Source organism: Apodemus sylvaticus, chromosome 10 (assembly GCF_947179515.1).
Source record: "Apodemus sylvaticus chromosome 10, mApoSyl1.1, whole genome shotgun sequence".
Taxonomy (NCBI): Eukaryota; Metazoa; Chordata; class Mammalia; order Rodentia; family Muridae; genus Apodemus; species Apodemus sylvaticus.
The window spans coordinates 92,789,455-92,816,636 of record NC_067481.1 but is presented as its reverse complement, the minus strand read 5'-3'; the positions used below and the strand labels follow the sequence as shown (position 1 = coordinate 92,816,636).

The 27,182-nt window shown below is 48.7% G+C and overlaps 1 protein-coding gene across 1 annotated transcript in view; it reads left to right on the top strand.

Moving 5' to 3' along the window:
• Stk10 (serine/threonine kinase 10) overlaps positions 1–8,273 on the top strand; it is a 91,399-nt gene extending 83,126 nt beyond the window's left edge. Inside the window, exons 16-19 of the mRNA XM_052196448.1 lie at positions 79–267; positions 1,005–1,130; positions 2,904–3,017; positions 6,032–8,273. Coding sequence (XP_052052408.1) covers positions 79–267; positions 1,005–1,130; positions 2,904–3,017; positions 6,032–6,169 — 567 coding nt within the window. The 3' untranslated portion in view covers positions 6,170–8,273. The remainder of the gene's footprint in view (positions 1–78; positions 268–1,004; positions 1,131–2,903; positions 3,018–6,031) is intronic.
• The last annotated feature ends 18,909 nt before the right edge of the window (positions 8,274–27,182 follow it).

Sequence of the window (27,182 nt, the reverse complement as noted above, 5' to 3'; positions counted from 1 at the left end):
GCTGAGCATGGCGGCCTTTGGCTCCTGAGCGCCCTCCACGCCTAGAGCTCCCCTTCCCTCTGCTTGGTGTCCCTCCAGGAGCGGGAACAGATGCAGCGCTACAACCAGCGCATGATGGAGCAGCTGAAGGTCAGACAGCAGCAGGAGAAGGCGCGGCTACCCAAGATCCAGAGGAGCGACGGCAAGACGCGCATGGCCATGTACAAGAAGAGCTTGCACATCAATGGCGCGGGCAGCGCCTCCGAGCAGCGCGAGAAGATCAAGCAGGTGGGGGCTGCGTCTGATTGGCTGTGGGCAGTGAGTGGGAGGAGCTAGGCTGTGGGCGGAGAGTGGGAGGAGCTCGGTAAGGACTGGCCTCTTATTGCTTGGGAGCCTGCGGGATATTAGATAGAGCGCAGGGTGTAAGTCAGTCAGTGTAAGTTTCAACAGCCCGGGAGGACGCTCCCTTGATAGACAAATCCTTGTTCAATAGAGTTTGTCATGCACTGGCTCCTTTCATGACCCCATGCTTTTACATGCACGATGTTCTGTGATCTCATCCACCTTGACCCTCCTGTGTGACATAGGTCCCTGTGATTTCTGTCCTGGCACGTGTCATCTTACCATATCAGGTGACCCAGGCAGGGTGACTCCTCCCAGTGTGAGGGCAGAGGCTGGGTCTCCACTCAGGGCAAGTTTCTTTTTGTTGTTTGTTTTTTGTTTTTTGTTTTTTTTTTTTGGATTTGTTTTTTTCAAGATAGGGTTTCTCTGGAACTCACTCTGTAGACCAGGCTGGCCTCGAACTCAGAAATCTGCCTGCCTCTGCCTCCCAGAGTGCTGGGATTACAGGCGTGCGCCACCACCGCCTGGCTCAGGGCAAGTTTCAATAGTGAGAGCATAACCTGAGCCGGGCTGGGCTCAGCAGTACTGGCCACCCAATACCTTTGCTGGCTCAGGCTGAGGGCCTACCCCCACCCCCGCCAGCCATCTAGGTGAGCACCTGTAGCAGTATCCTCTTTCTACAGTTCTCCCAGCAGGAGGAGAAGAGGCAGAAGGCGGAGAGGCTGCAGCAGCAGCAGAAACACGAGAACCAGATGCGAGACATGGTGGCGCAGTGCGAGAGCAACATGAGCGAGCTGCAGCAGCTGCAGGTACTCAGCCCTGTGCCTCAGTTTCCCCAAGGCACATCCGAGTCAGCCAAGCCCGGGCGAGCTAATGCCAGCCTGCCATCCTACTCTCCTGGGCAAGTTGGCCGACCCTCCTAGCCTTGCTTTTTATCTCTCTGAAATAGCTGTAGGGTGGAGGTGATGGGAGAGATTGGTATGTGGATTTGTGGGGGGTGGGGGTGGAGCTGAGTTTGGCCCCATGCACTAGGGATATGAACAAGCAGGATGTTTGTCCGTCAGAACCAGACAGTACTAGCCCCCCTATCTGGACTTGTAGCCCGAGCACCTGAGGGCCCAGTTCCAGGAACTGCTGCCTGGCCCCCCTTTGTGGTGGAGGAGAAATTGTACTTGACAGATGATTCCAGCTCCTGCCTCTGTGAACTTGGAGAGGTTGCTCAGGCCATTGGGCCCATGGGGCAGTGTCAAGGGAGACTTTCAAAGAACGGCCAGTACTGGAGGCTGCCAGGCAGGGACTGGTCCACTGGATTTTAGTCGGACATTCCCATTCCTTGCCCATGGCATCATTATGTGACTGCTGACTGAGAGACCCACCGAATGCTACACACAGTTGGTCACAGGACACGGTGCTCTGAGTATCCGTGACTAGATCGACTTATAAACTCCCAGAAGCCAGCTTGAGACCCAAAATAAAACACCTGTGAGGGGCTCTCCTTCCCCAGCCTGTAGGGCTTTTTAGCAGATAAAGGCCTTGTGCCTGCAGGGAGTCGATAGGGACCTCACTCCTGTCTACCACATAGATCTCAGGTAAAACTTGGAAGGCCAAGGACTTACCTCAGAGCGTGTGGCAGAGATGGGGAGATCCCTCAGTCTCATTCCTCTCCAGAAACCTCTCCTGAGGAAAAGACAGGAAGCAAGAGGTGTTACATATAAGTTACATATATCGCTGGGCAGTGGTGGCACATGCCTGTAATGCCAACACTCTGGGAGGCAGAGGCAGGCGGATTTCTAAGTTCGAGGCCAGCCTGGTCTATAGAGGACAACCAGGGCTCCAGAGAGAAATCCTGTCTCGAAAAAAACAAATCCACACACACAAAAAGTTACATATATCATGTGATACATAATTAGACTCAATGCACAATTCCACATATAATTTCTGTAGGTAAGTAACTATATACAGATTTAGTCTGTGTGGGCTGCCATAGAAAACTACTGTTGCTGGATGCAACTTACCACACCTGTGGTTCCGCCTCTTGGAAGGTGTCAGAAGGAAGATAGCTTGGGACCAGGAGTTACAGGCTGCAGGTTATTGATTTATTTCTGGGATGTCTGTGCCTGTGTGTGAGTTTGGGCAGGTGTACGTCCCGGTGCACGCTTGCGGTTTGGACAACTTTTGGGAGCCAGGTCTGTTGTCCTTTCACAGTGGGTTTTAAAAAGCCCAGACAATGTCAAAAGCACACAGAAGGGCAGGCGGGGTGCTCAGTGATTTCTTACACAGTGCACACACAGGCCTGACAGTCTGGTGTGGTTCCCAGACCCCTGCAAAGGGGCCACAGAGAGAGCTGACTCCGAGGTTGTCCTTTGACCTCCACCGTGGCACGGGCACTCACACAGGCACACTATTACCATTCTGGAACAGCCCTCCCGGCAGGCACTGCTTGCTGCAAGTGTATTGCCCACATGCAGAGTCGTGCTTGGATAATGGCCAAGGCGTCATGAACCCGTGGTGGCAGTCCCTCGAGGATGCAGTGGACGTTTCCCCAGGCTTCAGCCTCTTCACCCCTATCCTGCCTATTCCAGAACGAAAAGTGTCACCTGTTGGTAGAGCATGAGACCCAGAAGCTCAAGGCCCTGGATGAGAGTCACAACCAGAGCCTGAAGGAATGGCGGGACAAGCTTCGGCCCCGCAAAAAGGTACTGCACTAGGTTGGTGGGTCCGTACACGGGTACCCGCCCGGGACATCTGAAGCCTCCCTATTTTGGGACTCTTGCCTTGTGGCACCCCTAAACTTGGTCTCTTCCGGAGAGACAGGACCCATCTGCCTGTTGCGCACATCCGAGGGGTCTGGAAAGTGAGCAGCCATCTCCCTCAGCAGCTTCCTGTGAGGGTTTCTCGGGCTCCTGGAAGCACCACAGGCCAGTGCTCGGAGAGCTGCCCTGCTCTCTGCCTGTGGGACTGCCTCAGGGCAGGGTTCTGTCACAGCTGCCTGAGCCGCTGCTGGCAGGAGGGCCCAGGGGGATGGTCCTTTGTGTTCTTGCATTACACTCAGCAGCCTTGAGCTCTGTCTCCCTCTTATATCATGTCCTGTAGAGTATTTTTAGAACTCAGACGGCTTCCTTTTAAGTAAGTGCAGACTTCCTGATTTGCTGAGGTCGCTGTGAGGACAGAATAGAGTCTCAGTGTAGTCTGCTCTCTCTCTAGCTAGTAGCCCTCCTCACCCTGCCTTGTTAGACTGTAAAATGCATGAGTGTTATCTGCCTACTGTTAGCACATTGCTGCTGGTGGGCTGAGTCCGCCCCATTACCCATTTGCTAATAAGTTTGTTTAGAAAGAAACTCATTCATTTACCTTTACTACGGCTGATTCTGCTTTGAGACAACAGTTGTTATTGCCGTAGAAACTCTGACCTGCAAAGCACAGTGTCTTCCCTGTAAGACAGGGAAGCCATCCCATGAAACCTCAACACTATCACACACACAAGGCTGGTACAATGACAGCACCATTGACCGTCCAACATGCGTGGGGGAGATCTCTCCCAAGGTCTCACTATAGCTATAAAGAGTTAGCAGTCATAAAATAGCTGCTGAGAGAGGAGTTCCTCTTCTCCAGGGACAAGCCTTGAGAAGCTGCCTGACCCTAAGCAGTCATCGCTAACACGCATGCATATGAGCAACAGTAAATGGTTTCAGCAGGTGCTGTTTATAAACATATGAATATCATCTGTATGTATCAAGGATAACCAAAGAAGAAGTCTTTAGTTTGGGTTTTGAGAGGAGGTAGAGGAGGACCCGTGGGGGAGATGGAAAAAATGAGTTAAGTATAGTTAGTACTCATGCATAACATTCTCTTTAACAATGTTAAAGTTTACTATCTGGCACCCAGCAAGAGACAGACAGCCTGTGGCTCTCGGAGGAACAAGTGTGGTGGGCAAGGGACAGCAGGGCTTGAGTCACAGACTGGTCCCTGCTCAGCACTCCACACTGAGTGTCCCTTCAGCAGATACTGGGGACCAGAGCACTTTGGGTTTCAGATCCTTCTCCAAGTTTGGGATATTTGTATATGTATGATGAGATAAGGCCATGTTGGTTCCTTCTCTTGTAGAACACCAGACAGGTTTATTTTGGCTACACTGACGTTTGAGGTACTGATCATATCACAGAGGCAGAGAGCAGGAGACGGGGCCGTTTTAACTCTCAGGCCCCCTCCTCCCACCCCCACCTCCAACCCCGTGGTCCTAGCTTTACCAGTCACGCCTTCCACCCGAACACGTGGGGGCTGAATGTTCGTCTGGCACGTCACCTAGTGCCCAAGTTTAGACAAACTTGGTTGTGTCACCCAGGTCCTTACACACAGCCAGAAGGCATTTTTGGCATACCCACCTTTTGATTGCCACCCAACCTGCCAGTTCAGAAATGGTGTCTTTCACTAAGATATCAAATTAGCCCTTCAGAGTTCAGATTTGGGGGCATCTTGAACATTTTTTTTGTTTTGTTTTTGTTTTTTTTTGTTTTGTTTTTGTTGGTTTTTTTTGGGGGGGGGGCGGTTGAGACAGGGCTTCTCTGTGTAGCCCTGGCTGTCCTGGAACTCACTCTGTAGACCAGGCTGGTCTTGAACTCAGAAATCAGCCTGCCTCTCTCCCAAGTGCTGGGATTACAGGCGTGCACCACCACCGCCCGGCCATCTTGAATTTTTAAAGTGGGGATGCTTGGCCATTCCTAGCTTTGAAATTTGGCGATGTATTAAACCACCCTGCTGTCTAAACAGCCACAGAACTGAGAGTGACACCTCCAGCAGGGTCACTGGATCCCAGGGGCGCACACACACTGGACCCCTAAGCAATGTGGTTTACATATGCAGCACTGAGCCAGTATAGTAATTTTCAGTGTTTTAGAGTGTTTTGTTGGTGGTGGTAGTAGTGGTGGTGGTTTTGGTTTTTTTGGTTTTGGGTTTTTGGGGTTTTTTTTGAGACAGGTTTTCTCTGTGTAGCCCTGGCTGCCCTGAGACTCCCTCTGTAGACCAGGCTGGCACGAACTCACAAATATACCTGTCTCTGCGTCCCAGGCAAAGGTGCGCACCTCGCCACTACCACTCAGCCAGACTTTGTTTGTTGAACTGCCAGCCCGAAGAGAAGATTTTACATAGACCCAAATCCAGTTTTCCCTCCCACATGGTGTCTCATCGTGTCTTGGCCCGTGCTCCCCTGTCTCTTCCACTGCCTTTTTGAGCTGGTACTCATGTCCGAGTGCCCTGGGGAAGGAAGCCCTTCTGGTAGGATCTTGTTTGTCTGGCTAAGCGAGCATATGTCTAAGGGCAGCTCCTGTGCTGCTGCCAACTAGAAAGCACCCATTACCTGAGGATCAGACCCTCAGAGGGACAGGCACACGTCCTCCCAGCAGGTGGTGAGTGTCCTGACTGGCGCGAGCATGCTGGCAGATCCTCTTCTCTGGCTCTCTTCCCATCACGGGAGTCCTGCCTGTGCCCCTCACCCCTTAACAAACAGTTCCTTGTGATTTGCCCTGAGCCTTTGAGCAGTTCAGGAATGCGTGTGGCAGGTGGGGGGGGGGGGGTGCTTACCTCAGGGAGAGGAAGGAGAGACCTTCCACCCAGTCCCTGAAGCCTGAGCGGGAGCCGTCCAGAGCAGGACATGCTGTTCTGTGGTTGGTATCATTGGCATCCCACTGAATACCATCTGCGCTCTCTTCCCCAGGCCCTGGAAGAGGATTTGAACCAGAAGAAGCGGGAACAGGAAATGTTCTTCAAATTAAGTGAGGAGGCAGAGTCCTTACCCAACACACCCAACAGAGCCAGCAAGTTCTTCCCCTACAGCTCTGGGGATGCTTCCTAACACCCACACGCCTGGGCTGTGGTGGGCAGCATGGCCACTGGGGCCTCCAAGCCTCAGTGAACAAGTGACTCAGGACCGCTTCCTCTTGCTTCTGTGCCAGCTCCAACTACCCAGCCCCCTGCAGCGCCGCAGTTGTCCACAGTGCCAGCCCTGCGCTTCTGGCGGATGACCTCCTCAAGACTTAGAGTCCCATCACCTGGAAGTGATTTGCGCTGGTGAGGTCAGGGGCCAGGCAGGATGGGTGTGCCCCTCCTGTTAGCCCAAACACCAGCTCTACCTTCTGTGAGCACAAACGCTACTGTTGACATCACCGTGAACTCATCCTTAATGTGATCCTTGTGGGTTTTGGTTTTTTTCTTCAATAATTCCTCACAGTGTCAGAAAACATTCCTAAGAGCCATTTTGGTTCTCAGTGGCCAGCTCTCGAGTGTCCTCAGGCCCCTGCTTCACAAGGTGACTTTGTGCTTGATGAGACGCTGTGTATGTGGGCATAGGAAACGGGGAGGCCAGAAATGTTCGTTCTGCTGGATTCTAACGTTTTATTCATCCCATCTTATTTTCCTGCTCCCTGTGAGACACACACATACACATACCACACACACACAGTGCAAACACACAACTTGGCCCCCCTGACACCACCCAGGCTGCCTCTGCCGTGGCCTCCTAGGACCGGATGCATTGGAACCTGCTTGCTGCCTCCTGAGCCTGAGCCCCAGCCACCGAGCATGTCAGGTGGAGCAGCTGGTGGGCCATGCTGAGTGCTGGCACCGGAGCCCAGAGAAGGCACAGGCTGTACTGCCAGCTTGCAACTCATTTGGCTGCACATAGGACCCCGTGTTCAGGGGTACGCTCCCCTCCACACTTGACTTCTGCCGCCTAGCATGTGCCAATCTCAGCCTCGCCCGCTTGTCGGCAGGTACCCAGGAAGGCTCTTGACCTTCGCCCTAGTCCTGTACTGAAGTCCCGCTGTGCAAGTCAGGGAGAAACGCTTCCCACCTACCTTTCCATGCTGAGCTCAGGAAAATGCCGAGCCTCTATGCCTGGGCCTTCGGGGTGCTCAGGTAGCCTTCCCAAGATGCTGAGCCCTATAGGCTCCCGTACCCAGAATGCATTCGCTGATAAAGCTGCCTAAGTGCTCAGTTACAGCACAGGTAAATGGCGGACTGCCTCGATCCCCTCTTCAAAAAGCTCCTTCCCTAGGATGATGGTGGGCGGGATGGGGAGTGGGGCCCAGGCAGTTGAGCCTGGCGAGTGGCTGAGACCTCAGCGGGATTTCTCCTTCACTGCCCGATGCTGAAGCAAGGTTCTAGAAAGTCTCCTCAGATGAAAACTGGGTGCTTGCGGGGGAGAATAGGCTAGGGAAAAAAAATAGGAAAACAGGTCTTGGGACTCCCAGATCTTGTGTGCAGTAAGGAGGCCAGTCCACAGAGTCCCAGGAAGGCAATAGTTCTCAGGGTAGCGAGCCGTCAGGCTGGCACCAAGGAGTCCTGGGGAACAGTTGACTTCCTTCTTTCCAGTGCGTGGGTGCTGGGAAACACGAGTCGTCAGAGGGCAGGGGTAGGACTTAGAGATGACAAGAGGGCAAGGCAAGGCCACACCTGCAGGTGGTGGGCAGGATGGGTGCTCGGCCGTGGTTTACAATCTCAGTTTGCTTACATTCGGGGCACTTGACAGTGGCTGTTAGGCACAAAGCCAGTTTTGTGGTTCAAGTCACCGTCCTTGACCACTCCCTGACATCATTCATACTGTTCCAGTCCTTTGTTGTGTCCATGCTCAGGACCGCCTGAGCCCTGGTAGCTCTGCTGTGCCTTTTGGAGTGGGGTCTAGCCTAGTCTTCCAGCTTCATAATTTAGCATAAGTGCAGTGCCTGCCACTGATGAAGGCCCACACAGTATTCCTCATGCCCTGTGCTAACGTTTTCTGTATGGGAACAGGCAGAAATGTTTTTAGCGCAGTAAATATAACTAACTTATATTTCCCTTCATGAAGGATAGAAGTAACGTGTATGTCATTTCCAATCCAAGCACCGTGTATAATTTTTGTAAACTGTTCTCTTCGAACAAAAAATGTAAATATGCTTCTAATAAAATAATAAGGTAATTTGCATGCACTGTCGTTCTTTGTAGTTGGAAAGGGAAAACAGGCATGCTTCCCATATTAGCTCAGCGAGGGAGGACTTATCCTCTGAGTATGCAGGAGCCTCCTCCATCAGGCAGCAGGTTAGACTTTGGGGTTTCTGAAGGAACCCCAATGAGAGAGGAAAGAAGCCCTATTCTCTCTGGCCATTCCATATCATTCTGATTCAAGGACGAACATCAGTTAACAGACGCCCCCAAGATTTGGTATGTTAACAGACTGAATGTTTTCCATAACTCTGATAGGAAAGTAGATTTTGGGCAGAGGACATCGGGACACAGCCGAGGGGTACCTGTGGAATTCAGCCCTAGTGTTGTTGTCCCCTCTCCCCCTCCCCTCCCCCCCGTGATGCTACCACCCCTCTCTCCAGCTGGCATTGCCTGCCATCAATGTTGTATTTTAAAAGAATTTTTCAGGACAGACTTGGCTTGGTGGTCGAGCGCATGTGCAAGGGTCTGGGCTCCGTCTCTGATGCTAAGAGGAGAAATAGAAATATAGTTTGTATTTGTCTGTCTGTGCTTCTCAAAATATCGCTGTGTTCTTACCTTAGGATCCACAGGTAGAATTTGGGGTATCTCTGCATTTGGCTGTCAAAAAAAAGGTGGTCTTTAGTTTTCCTGCCTGAAACTGAGCATTTCCCTTCTTAGTGGAGATGGCAGCAACCCCGGAGATGTGGGTGGGGCTCGTAACTGTCACCTGGGAAGCCACCTGCGTTCCACACTGCACCGTTTTTTCCTCATTTTTAAATCATAGTGACTCAACCTGCATTGCTGGGTACAGTTGACTGTGTCCGTGCATGTGCTTTATTAGCTGTGTAGCCACAGTTTTTCTAAGTCATTGATACCTATTTATCCTGATGATCAGTTTCATTTGTAATCAGCATAATAACCTCATTGTTGTACATTTTAAAATATTACTTTGAGCTGGGCGATGGTGGCAGCGCACGTCTGTAATCCCAGCACTTGGGAGGCAGAGGCAGGCTGATTTCTGAGTTTGAGACCAGCCTGGTCTACAGAGTGAGTTCCAGGACAGCCAGGGCTACACAGAGAAACCCTGTCTTGAAAAAAACAAAAAACAAAAAAAAATATTACTTTGGGAAGGACTTCACATTCATTGTGGAATACCAAAGGACTTCACAGTACAGAAATCACAAACAAGGGCTGGAGAGATGGCTCAATGATTAAAGAGTACTGACTGTTCTTCCAGAGGTCCTGAGTTCAATTCCCAGCAACCACATGGTGGCTCACAACTATCTGTAATAGATTCTGAAGCAATGGGGTTTCTTCTGGTGTGTCTTTAGAGAGAGATTTAAAAACAAACAAACAAACAAAAAAACCCAGTCTGCTTCTGCTTAGCACGGAGCCACTGCTGCCCTGGAAATCTCGTGGCCAGCAGAGGGCGGGCCTTGACTACAGTGCTGCGCGGCCTCTGGACCGAGGCTGTGGGTGGTATGAACCCAGCATGGATTGCTGATTGCTTCCTGTCTGGGGGATGTGAATACGGGCAGCTGGCATGCTCGCTCGCTCCCTGCCCGCCCGCTGTTAGGAGCTAGAAAAGTGAGATTCCAAGAATTCAGGGGCTTGATGAACTCCCGGGGGATTTAGGAGATTCGGGTAACTTGGGAAATGAAATCATCCTGTGTTCATTGACCCCCTCTGAAAGCATCCAGCGGTGGAATGGGTGATTGCTGGATGCTGTCTAAAGCATGTGCACCCTAATGGAGACAGAGACTTGGGGAAACAGCCACAGTTCAGGCTGACGCTGCCTGGGAGAATCAGGGAACCCCCTCCCCCAGGAGAACCACCCTAACTTGGAGGGCAGATAGGTCTTTTCCAGAATGACATGCACTAAGGCTGGCGGGAGTAGATGACTCATCAGCAGAAGGCTAGAGAGAGGATGGGCCAGAGGAGAGTGCCAGGCTAAGACAGCCGTTCCCTAAGAGCTTCAGGAAGGATGGGAAAGAGGGTGAGATGGATGGAGGAGTCAATGTCCCAGTCCACGCAGCCCGTGCAGCATTGAGAGGTTGGAAGGAAAGGAAGGATTGCACCATCTTGTAATTTTTAGCTTTAAAAAAAGGATTTTTAGCAGTCTTTTTTTTTTTTTTTTTTTTTTGGACAGGGTTTCTCTGTGTAGCCCTGTCTGTCCTGAACTCTGTAGAGGAGGCTGGACTCGAACTCAGAGATCCACCTGCCTCTGCCTCCCAAGTGCTGGGCTTAAAGGCGTGAGCCACCACCACCACCACTACCACCACCACCACCACCACCACCACCACCACCACCACCACCACCACCACCACCACCACCACCACCACCACCACCACTACCACTACCACCAGGCTTTTAGCGGAGTCTTAAATGCTGCATCCAGAGGCACAACATAGCTCTGTGGTACCTGAGGTGTCTATTAGGTCTGGCTAACAAGGAGACATCTAGCAACCATCTAAACAGAGCTTCTATGCCAATGGTGGCAGAAAAGGTCATAAGACCAGTCCTAGCACTGAGGACAACATAGAGTCCAGGCAAGAGAGACTGGAGAGGCTGCCTCTCTTTCAGTGGACCTGACTTTAGTTACTAACACCCACATCAATAGTTCACAAGGGCCTGTAGCTCCAGCTCCAGGGACCCAAAGCCCTTTTCCGGCCTCTCTGGGCGCTCACTCTCCGTGTACATATCAACATGCAAAAATGATAAAATTAACATTGCAAAAGAAGAAGCTGGGCAGTGGTGGCACATGCCTTTAATCCCAGCATTAGGCTGGCTAAGGCGGGCGGATCTCTGGAGTTCAAGGCCAGCCTGGTTTACAGAATGAGTTCCAGGACAGCCAGGGCTACACAGAGAAACCCTGTTTTGGAAAAAAAAAGAAGAAGAAGAAAAGAAAGAAAGGAAGGAGGAAGGAAGAAAGGAAGAAGGAAGGAAAGATGGAAGGAGGAAAAATCACAAGTTAGAAGGAAGGAAGGAAAAATAGAAAAAGAAAAGAAAGTGAAGGCGGCGAATGGGAAAGTCTACTTGCCGACATACGCGGATCACACAGTAGGGCAGCGCTGCCTGGCCAGGATCTAAGCAGGGATGGGGTCCCCATGAGGGGATTGGGTGGTCCACCCTGCCTGGGCTCCCAAGCAGAAAAAGCAACAGAGCTGAGCTTTGGACAGGTCTTCCTCAGGGCTGCAAGTGCAAAGAGAAGAGCCGGGCCCTGCCGAATGCACAGGGGAAGGATCCCCGTCAAGCCATTTCTTGAACTCAGACTGCAGGGAAATCAGAAATGGTTAGGGTTTGGGCTCTTGTTCTGTGGTGAAGTCCATCTCAGTGTAGGGGGAGGGTAGAAGAGAGTAGGGGGAGGGAGAGAGGAGATGGGAACTAAGAAGAGATGGGACCAGAAAGGAGGGGAGAGGAAAGAGACAGACCAACAGGGTCTCAATACTGCAGCGGCCTGACTCCCACAAACTCATGCTTTGGGGCCACACAAGATGACTTGAAATTTTCAGATAGCTGAAATTCCAACAATTTTAAAAGAACCAAGTGTCATAAAGCATGAGAGTGACCCAGGTGCCAGATTTTTACCTTTTTTGTTTTTTTTGTTTGTTTGTTTTTTCGAGACAGGGTTTCTCTCTATAGCCCTGGCTATCCTGGAACTCACTCTGTAGACCAGGCTGGCCTCGAACTCAGAAATCCGCCTGCCTCTGCCTCCCAAGTGCTGGGATTAAAGGCGTGCGCCACCACTGCCCAGCAGGATTTTTACCTTTTTTTTTTTTTTTTTTTTTTTTGCATTTGGTTTTTTTCGAGACAGGGTTTCTCTGTGTAGCCCTGGCTGTCCTGGAGCTCACTCTGTAGACCAGGCTGGCCTCGAACTCAGAAATCCACCTGCCTCTGCCTCCCAGAGTGCTGGGATTACAGGCGTGCGCCACCACCCCAGCAGATTTTTACCTTTATATTTGAAACTTTTTCCTCATTCAGTTCAAGCTTGAGTCATATTGAGAAGCTTGTAGCAGGAAAGGAAAACAGGCTGGGGGTGGGGCTCGAGCTTTGGATGCTGTCCAACCTGGGAGGAAGCTGTGTGAGGCCGGGTGCTGTCCAACAAGTGTGAGGCCCTGAGTCCCGTCCCCCACTCCCCCACCCCTTTTAAAGGAAAAGCACAGCAGGACAATAGTCAACTAAACCTATGGCTTTGATCCTGTTGTAGTCACTGGGCAGAACAGGCTGTCAGTCTGTCCGGCGGCATGTGACTGTCCCACCTGTGTGGAAACAAAACAGAGCAAACATATGGCTCTCCCTTTGTAGTGAGGAGCCTCGGAGGAGGCCATGCTTCAAGACAGTGAAGAACAAGACAGTGGTTCTTCCGACAGTTCCCCCTGAGACTTACCTGGAACATTAGGCCTGATCAAATGATCAAAGGACAGGCTTCAAGCTGTGGCTGTCTGGTTATGGGCTACTGATTACCACAGCATACCCTGATGGATACAGCCCATCAGGGTATCCATCAGACTGGAGAGATGGCTCAGAGGTTAAGAGCACTCTTCCAGAGGTCCTGAGTTCAAGTCCCAGCAACTACTGGTGGCTGGCAATCATCTGTAATGGAGTCTGGTGCCCTTTTCTGGTGTGTCTGAAGAGAGTAATGGTGGTGTACTCATTTACATAATAAATAAATAAATCTTTTTTTAAAAAAGGATATCTGTCTCCCCACTCACTAGGCTGCATCTGGCTCCCCCCTGGAAATGGAGAGGCAGCTGAGGAGGGTAGAGAAGAAAGCATGTGGTAGACACTGTGGGTGCTCCTGCTGTGGGTGCTCCTGCTGTGGGTGCTCCTGCAGGCTCCCCACTCTAGGTACAGGAGATAGAATCGGAGCCTTATGCAGAAGCCCAACTTCCTCCACTGTAGCCCAGATCCCCGCCTTTTGTGGTTTGCCCTACCCATCTTTGTGGCTTTTGTCTTAGCAGTCCACAGCAGACTCTCTTCAAAGGGCTGCTTTGGGGGCTACCAAGGTCCCTTTGTCCACAGGCACCGAGAGGTAAAGCTGCCTGGGAACTGACACCCACTGCCCTGAATGGGTCCCAGGCAGGGACTCAGCGGAGTGGGAGTAGGAAAGGCCTGCTCTCTTGCAACAAGTCAGGACAAACCCCTTGGCGTGGCTGACAGTCTTAAGCTCCCTGTGGGATCAAGCTGCAGCTCCCCACTTTTGTTCTTCCTCCCCCTCCCCTTCTGGCTTCTGTTCAGTCTCCCTTGGGAAGATTTCCTTAACAGAGCACCTGCCCCTCAGCTCTCCAGAGGACTAAGACACTTGGAGCTGGTTATCTCTAAGAAATGGACTCTGGGTGGGTAAGGTTTTGGAATCGGAGCACAATGGCCAGAAGGGGCAGGACTCTCAGTGATGGTAAGTGGGGTCTCATCACCCCCAAATGCTACGGCGGAAATACTGCACGAATTCTGGTAAGTTAAGAGTTGGCTGTGGCTGGAAAGAGTCACCCTGGCTCCTGCTCTGGAAGCAGTGATTTAAAAAAGACTACAATGTTAATTCATTGCTGCTGGATAGTGTTTCATTTTGTTTTGTATTGTTTTTGAAAGAGAAAGAAAAAAGCAGGCTCAGATCAGACACTCACCAATTTAAAGCAAGCTGTGGCTGTGGAAGGGCTTCCTCTGCAGCTTTAAGAAGACTATCCTTGCCAGGCGGTGGTGGCACACCCTGTAATCCTAGGACTCTGGGAGGCAGAGGCAGGCGGATTTCTGAGGCCAGCCTGGTCTACAGAGTGAGCTCCAGGACAGCCAGGGCTACACAGAGAAACCTTGTCTCGAAAAAACCAAATCCAAAAAACCAACTCCCCTCCCCCCCCCCCAAAAAAGAAGACTATCCTCGGTCTAGGAATTCCACTTTGGTATTTACCTCAAAAGGGTTGACATCAGTTCATCAAAGAGATGTTCACACTTTGGCGCTTATCACAAAACCTTTCAGAATAGTGAAGAAGGAGCCGACATACATGCCCGTTGACAGGTGGGTAGGGAAAGAGAAAGGGGGTCTAGCTACACACTGGAATACTATTCGACCCTGAAAGAGGAGGAATTCCCTCAACATAGGTGGGTGTGCTGAGACAGGCATCCAAAGGCAAATACTGCAAATTCTTTTGTGGGTGGGATCTACGCAGACCTGGGGTTTCAGCCGTGGGGGAAGAAGAAGGGGTAAAGGAGCACCAAATCCTTAGGCGGAAGAAACAGTACCTCTTCTCTCTGGTCTTTTGAACAGCCTGCTGGGCAGGGAGGGAGGGTGGCGGCTGGAGGACTGGCCTGGGCTGGAGCATGCGGACTGGCCCGGGCTGTTAGCAGCTGTTTGGGGTAACCTGAATCTGTGTTCCAGAATAACCTGTTTCTTGCTCCCTTTGAAAGGAGAGCTGGGGGTTGGGGGTTGAGCCCAGTGCTAGAGTGTTTACATAGCAAACAGGAGGCCCTGGGTTCAGTGCTTTTGCTCTGAGGGCATGAGGGGATACGTGAAAAAGCAAAAGAGAAGAGAAGAGAAGAGAAGAGAAGAGAAGAGAAGAGGGGGAGGAGGTAAGGGGGAAGAAAAGGAGGAGATGAGGAAGAAGGAGGAGGAAGAGGAGGAGGAGGAGGAGGAGGAGGAGGAGGAGGAGGAGGAGGAGGAGGAGGAGGAGGAGGAGGAGGAGGAGGAGGAAGAAGAAGAAGAAGAAGAAGAAGAAGAAGAAGAAGAAGAAGAAGAAGAAGAAGAAGAAGAAGAAGAAGAAGAAGGCGGCGGCAGCGGGCGGCGGCAATTTTTTTTTCAAGAGAGGGTTTCTCTGTAGCCTTAACTGTCCTGGAACTCCCTATGTAGACCAGACTGGCTTTGAACTACAGAGATCTGCCTGCCTCTGCCTCCTGTGTGCTGAGATTAAAGGCATGTGCCATTGCTGGGCAGTGGTGGCACATGCCTTGAATCCCAGCACTTGGGAAGCAGAGGCAGGTAGATTTCTGAGTTCGAGGCCAGCCTAGTCTACAGAATGAGTCCAGTACAGGCAGGGCTACACAGAGAAGTCCTGTCTTGAAAAAGAAAAAAAAAAAAAAAAGGCATGTGCCACTATGCCCAGTTAGAGTTTGTTTTTATAAAATTGATGCCTTTACCTGCTGAGCCATCTTTATCATCATTTAAGTATAGGATCGTGTAATAGGGGCCGCAGAGAGGACTCAGCTGCTAAAGGACAGGCTCCCGACCCCAAAAGAGAACAGGGCGTGAGATTTTGTTTCTGTATGAGTAAGTGTGGGGAGATGGATGTCCACGTCTCGCTTCTGGTTTTGGGGGGACACGCTCCTCCTTCTCTATTTAGCACTTTGTTGGGTTTGGTTTGCTGCCTATGGCATTGTCTATATAGAGGTATGTAGGTATGTTCCTTCTGCTGCTTTCTGTGGTGACTTTACCACAGACAGATGATGAACTTTGTTGAAGGCCTCTTCTGCAACTTCTAAGATGATGTGATGTAAGCCCTGTGAGTTCATTTGTATGCTGGGTCATGTTTATCAATTTATGCGTATTGAACTGGGCTCCTTATGTCCCTGGAGCTCAACACAGTTGTGGTAAATGATCTTTTTTTTTTTTTTCCTTTTTTTTTTTTTTTTTAATTCTGAGACAGGGTTTCTCTGTGTAGCCCTGGCTGTCCTGGAACTCACTTTGTAGACCAGGCTGGCCTCGAACTCAGAGATCCACCTGCCTCTGCCTCCCAAGTGCTGGGATTAAAGGCGTGCGCCACCACTGCCCAGCAGTAAATGATCTTTTTAATGTGTCATCAAACTCAGCTTGAGAGTATTTTTTCCCTTTATTTTTATTTATTTATGTATTTATGTATGTATGTATGTATGTATGTATTTATTTATTGGTTTTTCGAGACAGGATTTCTCTGTATAGCCCTGGCTGTCCTGGAACTCATTCTATAGAGTAGACCAGGCTGGCCTCAAACTCAGAAATTTGCTTGTCTTTGCCTCCCAAGTGCTGGGATTAAAGGCATGCACCACCACTGCCTGGCTGAGAAGTTTTTGAAAAAATATTTTTAGTGTGTGTGTATGGGTATTTTTGTCTGCATGTATGTCTGTACACCATGTGATTAGAGTGTACGCCTAGTGATTAGAGACAGAAAATGGTATTGTATCCCCTTGGAACTGGAATTGGGGACAGCAAGAGCCCACATAGGTACCGAGACTCAAACCTGGGTCCTTGGAGCCATCTTCCCAGCTCCTAAACTTGAAAGTATTTTACTGAGAACTTTTTTGTGTGTTAATATTCACCATGAAATTTTGTCTTATGTTTGTACCTTTAAATGCTCCCCACCCCCCAAACAGTTTCAGAATTTCAGTACATTCACTAACTAGGAAAGGAACCTTGAATCCAAAAAACAAACCCAGTCAAAACTGAGGGGAAAAAAAGAAAAAGAAAAACAAAAAACTTAGAATAGGGGCTGCAGAGATGGCTCAGTGGTTAAGAGCACTGACTGCTCTTCTGAAGGTCCTGAGTTCAAATCCCAGCAACCACATGGTGGCTCACAACCATCTGTAACAAGATCTGATAGCCTTTTCTGGTGTGTCTGAAGACAGCAGCAATGTACTTACATATAGTAAATAAATAAATAAATCTTAAAAAAAAAAAAACTTGGAATAACTGTAACCTAGGAAGTGAAAAGCCTCTGCAATGAAAATTTGGGCTAACAAAAAAAACTTTGGGGAGCTTGGTGAAATGGCTCAATAGTCAAGAGCACTTTACTGCTCTTTCAAAGGTCCTGAGTTCAAATCCCATCAACCACATGGTGGCTCACAACCATCTGTAATGAGATCTGAACCCTCTTCTAGTGTGTCTGAAGACAGCTACAGTGTACTCACATATAACAATAAATAAATCTTTTAAAAAAATCTTGGATGCCGGGGGGGGGGGGGGGGGGGGCGCGGGGTGGTGGTGGTGGTGGTGGTGGCGCACGCCTGTAATCCCAGCACTTGGGAGGCAGAGGCAGGCGGATTTCTGAGTTCGAGGCCAGCCTGGTCTACAGAGTGAGTTCCAGGACAGCCAGGGCTACACAGAGAAACCCTGTCTCAGAAAAAAAAAAAATCTTGGAATTAAAAAATATAGAAAAAGACACTGAAAGATAGGCTTCACATCCTGTGGGGATTCAGGAGTGTGCTGCCGCACCTGCCTTCTTAGGGATGTAAGCTCAGGCCTTCTGGCTTTTTCAGCAAACACTTGCTGACCAAGTTCTTTTTAAAGTGGAGCATCATGGCCACCACTGCTGTGCTAGCGCTGGGCAGAAAGGCTTGCAGAGCCTCTCCCCTCACCTCCATCAGGATGTGCATGACTTCTCCCCACCTTTCCCGCCTTTCTCTTTAAAATGTGTCACCAAGAACAGAGTATCAGTGTTCTGCGGTTCTGTCTTAAGCTGTGGCCCTGATCTCTGGGAAAGGAGAGCTCCCCAGGATATTCCAGTCCCCCCAGGATAGACAGGAGCGTTTCCGGTTGTTCCTTGAGACCTTTTGTATTTTACTTGGCTAGTGAAGCAGCGGCTCCTGGTGGCACTCACCTTTTCTGACATTTTTTACTCTCAGTTTACTCCCTGCAGGGTCTTGCTCACCCTGTCTGCTCTCTCCCTTGGCTCCGTGAGAAATCTTCTCCTTAGTATTGGGTTGGAGACTACATTTCTCAGACACAATCGCAGCTGCTCTGCTCCTGCTTGCTTCATGTCTTCCATATGTATATGAATTTCAAAATTCCATATGTATATCCATTTCAAAATTACTTCTGTATGCGTCTGAATTTAAAAATTACATTTACAAGTTACAAATGTATATGTTCTAGTATGCATTCTGTCGTGATAGAGCATTTGCACCCAAAGCCACTTGAGGAGGTGAGTGTTTATTTCACTTACAGATTGCAGTGTATCCTCAAAGAAAGCCAAGGCAGGAACTCAAAGCAGGAACTTGGAAGCAGGGACTTAAGGAAGAAAGCATGGAAGAGCACTGCTTCCTGGCTTCCTCTCCATGGCTTGTTCTTCCCACTTTCTTATATAGTCCAAGGTCACCTGCCCAGAGAGGGCACTGCCCACAGTGGTCTGCACCTTCCCACGCGATCGATCATTAATCAATCTCCCCACAGACCTGCTTTCAGGCCAAGGTGATGGAGGTAGTTCTACTGAGCGTCCCTTAGCCCAGATGACTACAGCGTTATGTGTGCATATGTGTGTGTGCATGCATGTATATGGATGTGTAGGCATGTTTGTATGAGTGCCTGAATGTGTGTATGTGTGTGTGTGTGTGTGCTTGCGCGCGCACAGGTCAGTATAGTTGTAGAGGTCAGGACAACTTGCAGGAGCTGGTTCTTTCCTCCCACCATGTGGGCCCCAGGTCCTCAGGTCACCAATCTTGGCAGCAAGTGGTTTTACACATTGAGTCATCTCAACAGCCCTGACTGATAAATGTTATTTTGTTTGTTTGTTTCGTTGGTTGGTTTTTTGAGACAGGGTTTCTCTGTGTAGCCCTGGCTGTCCTGGAACTTACTCTGTAGACCAGACTGACCTTGAACTCAGAAATCCGCCTGCCTGGGCCTCCCAAGTACTGGGGATTAAAGGCGTGTGCCACCACCCCCAGACTACATTATTCTTTTTTGAAAGCCACTGATGATTTTAGAGATAAGTTTATGAATCTTTGTTGGGAGTCTGATCATTTCAGTATTCTTGCAGTTGGTGACTGGGCAGTTACCATCTCTCAGATGCATTGTGTTGGCTTTTTCTGGCATTTCTGTGTTGTGTTTTGTGCTCTGTTGTTTTGGGAATCTCCCTCAGTCTTTCTAGTTGCCACCATGAACAGCCTTCTTTTAGATGCCCAATCTCCAGTAGCATTCAGAGAGGGGGGGCATAAACTACTCTAACAGCAATAAACACCCAAACCAACCAGATAACAGAAATGCATGCAATTGTAGTCTATTGAAGCCAATGGATGATCATAAATCAGAAAATGGCAAAAGGAGTAGAGTGTATGCTACACACACATTCATTCACACACATACACACACACACACACACACACACACACACATTTATCAAAGAGTAAAATACAGGGCTAGTGAGATGACTCAGTGGTTAAGAGCACCAACTCCTCTTCCAGAGGTCCTGAGTTCAAATCCCAGCAACCGCTCACAACCATCTGTAATGGGATCAGATGCCCTCTTCTGGTGTGTTTGAAGACAATAGCAGTGTACTTACAATAAATAAATAAATGGATGAATAAATGAATGAATGAAAAAAATTTAAAAAGTGTAATTATTCAGCCAAAAAAGTTTACTTAAGTGAACAACAACAGACAGTACCAGTTTTCTTTTCATCAAAGATATCAGTTAGGCCAGTAGAGGTGAAAGTTAACAGCTGACTCTACATCACTCTTGTGGCCTGGCGGTTTCCTTTGGAGAGGCCACGGGCACACACTGTTTACCTTTCCTCCCTCACTGTCCCTAGGCTAGCAACCAGAGGGAGTGGTCAGTGGGCACAGCCAGTTTGACTCTTGGCTGCCTTGTGCCAGGATGGGCTGCGATGGAACATAGGTTCTACGGCACTAATTTACCGGGGGATTAGTCTGTCTGGACACTACTACGGCAGCATGGGTGCTGGAGGTTCTGGCTTAGATCTAGTCTCTAGTACCTTCCAAGATGGCTGCTGTGGGGCTAGGGGGCCCCTGTGGGGCTACGCTCAAGGGCCCTGGGTCCTGCCTCCTCCCATACAAGCACTGCTCACAGCCTGGCCCTGCCTGTTCTCTTCTGACACCTTCGTTAATCCTGTTTGTATCTCAAAGGCAGTTTCCGACTGCAGGGAACTGCATTTTGACTCAGTCTACCTGCTCTTTTATAATCAACATTTGGAGGGCCAGCTACCACTCTGGTTACAGTTCCAAGAGACAAGGAAATGCTGTGACTTTGGACTTAAAGATGGCTCCTGGACACTGCATTTGAGCTACATGCTGGGAAGAAGGAACTTCCCCAGGGTCCTTGTCTTTTTATGAGACCCTTGCTGTTTTCTGTTTCTCCGTTCTTTTGTTTCCACCCTCGGCCGCGTGCCTGGTGCTGGGTCACTCTCTTACCAAAGTTTCTAGAGTTTTTCTCAGGTCTGTTTTTTACAACTAAATGACAACGCCTACTTATCTTCTTCTCATCTATCCAAACCTATCTATCTGTCAGTCAGTCAGTTTGTCTGTCTGTCTGTCTATCTATTTGTGACAGTTCTAGCTATCCTGGAATTTGTTTGATAGACCAGGTTGGCCTGGTACTTGCTTGTCTTTGTCTCTTAAGTGCTGTGATTAACAGTGTGCATACCACACCTAGCTAAATCATTCTTTTTTTCCCCTTCTCCAACTCCATATTTTTCTGGAATTTCATCCTATTTTTTTCTTACATCAAGCACATTGAGACAAACCTATTACATATTTCTTTTTTTTTTTGGATTTTGTTTTTTTTCCGAGACAGGGTTTCTCTGTGTAGCCCTGGCTGTCCTGGAACTTACTCTGTAGACCAGGCTGGCCTCAGAAATCTGCCTCCCAAGTGCTGGAATTAAAGGTGTGTACCACCACCGCCTGGCTGCCTTTTTTTTTTTTTTTTTTTTTTTGGTTTTTTTGAGATAGGGTTTCTCTGTGTAGTCCTGGCTGTCCTGGAACTCACTCTGTAGACCAGGTTGGCCTCAACTCAGAAATCCGCCTGCCTTTGCCTCCCAAGTGCTGGGATTACAGGCGTGAGCCACCATGCCTGGCTAATTTTTAAATTTCATTTGTATAGGTGATTTGGCTGCATGTATGTCTGTGCACCCAAAGAGGGCATTGGATTTGCTGGAATGTGAGCTGCAATTATAATTGATCATGTGGGTGCTGGGGATTGAACTGGGGTCTTCTGGAAGAACTATTGGAGCTCTTAACTGCTGAGCAGCCTCGGCAGCCCTGGGGTCAAGTCCTTCGGGGTAGGATCTTGCTGAGGTGGCTTGGCTGGTCTCGAGCTCAGGTAGTCTTCCTGTTTTCTACTCAGCTAGAACTAATGGGGTGTGGGACCACCATGTCCTGGTACTCTAAAGTCTCTGTCAGTGTCAGTTCCGACCTCCTCTGATGTTGCTGACAACACAAAATTAGAAACTATTTGACTAGTGGGAGGATAGGTATTGTTCTTTTCATTTTGTTCCTTTTTGAGATAGGGATCTTAAGCCTGGTGGACATTGGTGGCGCACGCCTATAATTCCAGCAAGTGGGAGGCAGAGGCTGGTGGATTTCTGAGTTCAAGGCCAGCCTGGTCTACAGAGTGAGTTCCAGAACAGCCAGGGCTACACAGAGAAACCCTGGGAAAAACAAACAAACAAACAAACAAACAAACAAACAAGATGTATCTCCTTGGTCCAGAAAAGATGGCTCTGTAGTTAAGAGCAGGCACTGTTCTTGCAGGGGACTTGAGTGCAGGTCCTAGCTCTTGTGTCAGGGTTCTCCTCTGGCCTCCACAGATGCCTGCACTTCTGCGAGTGCGTTCGCACGCTCACCCACCCACACACCCACACACATTCTCACTTGCATAACTCATTGGTCAGCCAGATTAGGCACTGTCTTTCTCACAGTTATCTTTTTCCTGGGACTTATAGATAAATAAAGATATATAGTCTCATCATATGGGTAAAATATTTGAGTGTATTGCTTTTATTCTGTCTTACTAATACTCTTTTTGCTAATGGTCTCAAAAGTTATTAGTTTGAAATGAGCTGAATCAAAAGCTTACTCCATATAATCATCACTTTATGACATGCCCACAGACTCATACACTTACTGTATACAAATATAACACATGCACAACAGATAAATAAAAATATATAAAAAAGAGAAAGATATAAATTCTATCAAGACTTTGTGTTATTTGATTGTAAGTGATCTCAGGGAGTCTACTGTTTAGATGAGCTGCTCCCATGACCCTCAGCTATCTGCAGCTATGTGACATCTACTTCATAACAGCCTGGAAAGAACAAACATGACCTCATATAGTCTCTGAGTGTCAGGAATCCAAGAGTAGCAAGCTGTGTTCGCTGTTGAAAGAATGCAAGCTGGGGCTGGGAAACTGGTGACTTACTGAGGTGCACTGAACAGACCACTTCAGCTGGGGGTGGTGGTGCTGATATTGAGGACAAGGTGAGGGGGAAAAGGAGAAAGAGAGAGAAGAAATGTGAGACAGTCACATACAGAGGAAGAGAGAGAATGAACACACATCATTCAGACAGACAGACAGACAGGCAGGGAGATTGCCTCCATATACACACAGAGTGGGATGGAATGGATACATGTGAGACATATAGGACATTTGCTGCTTGGGTCACCAAAGCAATAAGGAAGAAGGTACAGAAGAGGCAGGACCGGGAGCCCCTTCATTCTGCCATACCCGTGCTGTGCTCTCTGCTGATGAGGTGAAGCAGTCTGCATGCTCCAGCATCTCGAAGGATGGCAAGGATGGGTGGGTTTGGAGCCAACTGCTAACAGGCACACATACAGGTTACTGCAGATAAACGAACACATCCGACTACAGAGTGTGACGTCCGCATCATGCTGGGGGTCATGGAGCTGCACCTCCTCACTGTCAGCACACCTTGCAAACCTTGGCCGGAAGCTGACTGAGGCTCTGGACAGAAGCTGCCTTATGACTTTCTCCTGCCTTTGTCTATGATCAGATCTATCACCAGCTAGCACCAGGCCTGAAGCATAAGAATCCTGCACACCCAGGCTCTTGTCTAAGGCCTTCACTCAGCTTAGGTAAGTCTTCTGTCATACACATGCTTTTTTAATCCCTTTGAACATTTGGAATCAAAGCCAATAATGTTAAGTTTTCTTCTTCTTTTCAGGAGGCATATGATTTTTATTAAAGAACGGAAACCGTGAGGTTTTTCTGATGCCAGGGGTTGCAAACTCAGATATCCTCAGGGGTTTAGCATTCAAATGAGAAGCAGGCAGATTGCTAGAGTATGAATGTGGCACCAAAGCTTTGGTTAAAATGGAGTCCCATTGTGAGGGTTAGGTCATGAGGGCTTTTATTCTCTTCAGTCATTTAACCCTTTTGTGGTGGCTATTCCTGGTTGTCAACTTGACTGTATCTGGAATGAACTACAATCCAGAATTGGAAGGCTCACCTGTGATCCTGATCTGAAGGCTGGGAGATACAAGTTGCTGACATCTGCATCTCTGCAGATCTTTTTTTTTGGATCTTTTTTTTTGTTTTGTTTTTTTTGTTTTTTTTGTTTTTGTTTTTTTGAGACAGGGTTTCTCTGTGTAGCCCTGGCTATCCAGGAACTCATTCTGTAGACCAAGCTGGCCTTGAAACTCAGAAATCCGCCTGCATCTGCCTCCCAAGTGCTGGGATTACAGGCGTGAGCCACCACGCCCAGCTCTGCATGGAGATCTTGAGGCAAAGTGGTTATGAATCTCAGAAGATTAAGACAGGGAGATCTCTGAGTTCAAGGTCATCTGGTGACTCAGCAAGTCCCAAATTCAAGTGTGGTGACACATTCCTTTAATCTGGACCACACCTTCTGCTGGAGACCTACATAAGGACATTGGAAGAAGGAAGATTCCTTCTCTTCTTCACCTGCTTGCCTTGTGAGACTGAGCAACTGCTAGCTCCTAGGACTTCCATCCACAGCTGCTGCTGACCACTGTTGGGAGTTGGACTTCAGACTGTAAGTCATCATCAAATTCCCTTACTATAGAGAGACTACTCATACGCTCTGTGACTCTAGAGAACGCTGACTAATACGCCCCTTCGTAGACTAATGGGCTAATAAGGGCATTGCATGGCTATCGAGCGAGCTTTCTCTGCTTAGCTTGCTCCGCACATTGCCTCTTGATGACCACTGCCTGCGATGAACCCATGAAAGGCACTGACCTGCGTGAGACAAGCAGATGCTGGCACCATGTTCCTGCCATAAACTAAACCAGTTTCTGTCTTCTTTCTCTTTTTTTCCCCCTCTGTGTAGCCCTGGCTATCTTGAGTTCATAGAGATTGGCCTACTTCTCTCTCCCAAGTGCTGGGATTAAAGGGCGCACAGCCGCTGCACAGCTTTAGGGTTTTTCTTTTTCTTTTTTTTTTTGGATTTTGTTTTTTTTCCGAGACAGGGTTTCTCTGTGTAGCCCTGGCTGTCCTGGAACCCACTCTGTAGACCAGGCTGGCCTCAAACTCAGAAATCTGCCTGCCTCTGCCTCCCAGAGTTCTGGGATTACAGGCGTGTGCCACCACCGCCCGGCTAGGGTTTTTCTGTTATCTGTTCTCACATATTCAATACAACAGCAACAAATGGACCGAGACAGATATGGCAGAGTTCAAGGACTAATGGCACTGGTGGAACCTTAAGACACTTTCTGAAAGGAAGGTAGTGGATACCGAGCCACTGCGTACTGTGGTCTTAGATCCAAGAGTCAGATATTCTAATTTTTCAAGGGAAATTAAACCACAGATTTTAAAGATAGATTCTTTTTTTTTTTTTGGTTTTTTTTTTTTGAGACAGGGTTTCTCTGTGTAGCCCTGGCTGTCCTAGAACTCACTCTGTAGACCAGGCTGGCCTTGAACGCAGAAACTCTGCTTCTGCCTCCCAAGTGCTGGGATCAGAGGCGTGCACCACCACTGCTAGGCAAGATTTATCTTTTAACTATGTGTATTGAGGTGTGTGCATAGGCATGCAATTGCCTGCAGGGACTACCAGAGGGCACCAGTTCTTCCAGAGCTGGAATTCCAGGCACTTGTGAGCTACCTAGTATGGGTGCTGGGGGCTGAACTCAGGCCTGCAGGAGCAGAAAGCACTCTTCAGAAAGCCATTCAGTCCATCTCCTTAGTTCCCCTAAAGTGACACTTTTAACTAATGGATTTTGACGGTGCTAAGGGTTGAGCCCATGACCTTCACATCATGGATATGCCAGGGTTTTTTGTTTTGTTTTGTGACACGGTTTCTCTATAACAGCCCTGGCTTTCCTAGAACTCCTCTTGCAGATCAGGTTGGCCTTGAACTCACAGATCCACTTGCCTCTGCCTCCTAAGTGCAGGGATTAAAGGTGCGCACTACCACACTCAGTGTGTGACAATGTCTAAAACAATGAATATGGTAGTCTAGACTAAACAAACACATGGGAGGTTCATCCTCATCCTGCGCCCCTACAAGCTGTATCAATATGAAAGGGGCTGGCATCACATGGGAGGGCATCCTCACCCGGTGCCCCTTTATGCTATATCATATGAAAGGGGCTGGCATCCTCAAGGGCTTGGCTGGCTGTGAACTCCAATAAACTATAATTTCAGTCCTCATAGAACTTTCCACATTCACTATGGGCTTGGACATACGACTTGCTTTGACTGATTAGGCGCTCAGAGCTTGATAAGCATTTGCTGATGGCTCTCTTGTCCTTTTTCTTTTTTCCTAAAGATTTTTATTATTGTATCTAAGTACACTGTAGCTCTCTACAGACATACCAGGAGAGGGTATCAGATCTTATTACGGATGGTTGTGAGCTACCATGTGGTTGCTGAGATTTGAACTCAGGACCTTCGGAAGAGCAGTCAATGCTCTTAACTGCTGAGCCATCTCCCCAGCCCTCTTGCCCTTTTTCAAGCCACCCTCCAGAAGCTTGAGAGGCCCTGGAGGATGAGATATCATTTTGAAGGTGTTCCCAGCTGATTACAGTTCTCTGTAACCTCAGCTTATAAATCACATTGGTCCAGATGGGGGCTGGGTTAATTTACATAATTGTATAAAATAATAAGCCATTGTTATTCTAAGCCATCACGCCTTGGGATAGATGGTTTATGTCGCAATAGGTAACTGAAACAAAGGTCGTTAACCTAACCTCATTACACTTCTGTCTGTCCCAAGTCCGGAAAGGGAAGAGAGTTTGGGGAAATCCAGACAGCAAGGTATTGACAGTAATTCTAATTCTGGGCTTTTCCCAGTTACTTGCTTTCAATCTCTTGGTGAAAGCCACTAGATAAATATTCTAAAATTTCAAACTCTACCGCAGGGAATTTATACTGCGGTTTGGATATATACAGATTACTGTAATGCCTTGCTCTTTGGGAATGAGAAGAGTTGTAAGTCATCCACTTTGTAAAGTGGGGCAAGGAACTGAAACACACTGAAGCAGGAAAGCAGGCACTGCTACTGTGAAGTGCGTGGAGTACAATGAGGCAGACCCTTGAGATACCCCTCCTTCAAACCCTTTTCTATATTACTTAGACCTTCTCTTCTGCTTCAGCTAGAAATAAACCCACCTTGTTCAACTATCAGCATGTTCCTGGGGGCTTTTGGTTCGAGGGTACTGACAGTTGGAGGTCACAAGAGGAAGAGTTCACTGGAAGTCTCCAGATGTGTTTCTTCATAGCATTTCTAACTCTTAATGTCTGCTGTCTTCCCATTAGAATTAAACTCTACAAGAACAGAGGTTTCGCCTGTTATTCCTAGTGCTTAGGGCAGTACTAGTAAGAAACTGAATGTTTAAAAATAAATGTCTCAAATGAACAGCATCTTTCTCAAGGCTTGGCCCCTCTCACTCAGTGTAGCAGATCTTCATACACCTGTTTACCAACTCAAGTCTCCAAACTGTTAGATGTCCATTTTCCCTTGGTTGTGTCCTCGGGCTCGGCCCCCCCCCCCCCCCTTAGTGCAACCTAGGACCCACCTACCTCCACAATCTGTCCCTACCAAATGCAACCCGCACGGAACGGCCGCGCTGCCATCTAGACAACCAGTGGGCACTGCAGACACCCACTGCGCATGTGCGGAAATCGGTCCCACCGCAAAGATCTCAGACAAGTGAGGAGTTGCCTCGGAGTTTCCGTCCGGGTCCAGGCAGCCACAAGCTGCCAGGAAGTCAGGGATGACCAACCGGAAGGAGACCTC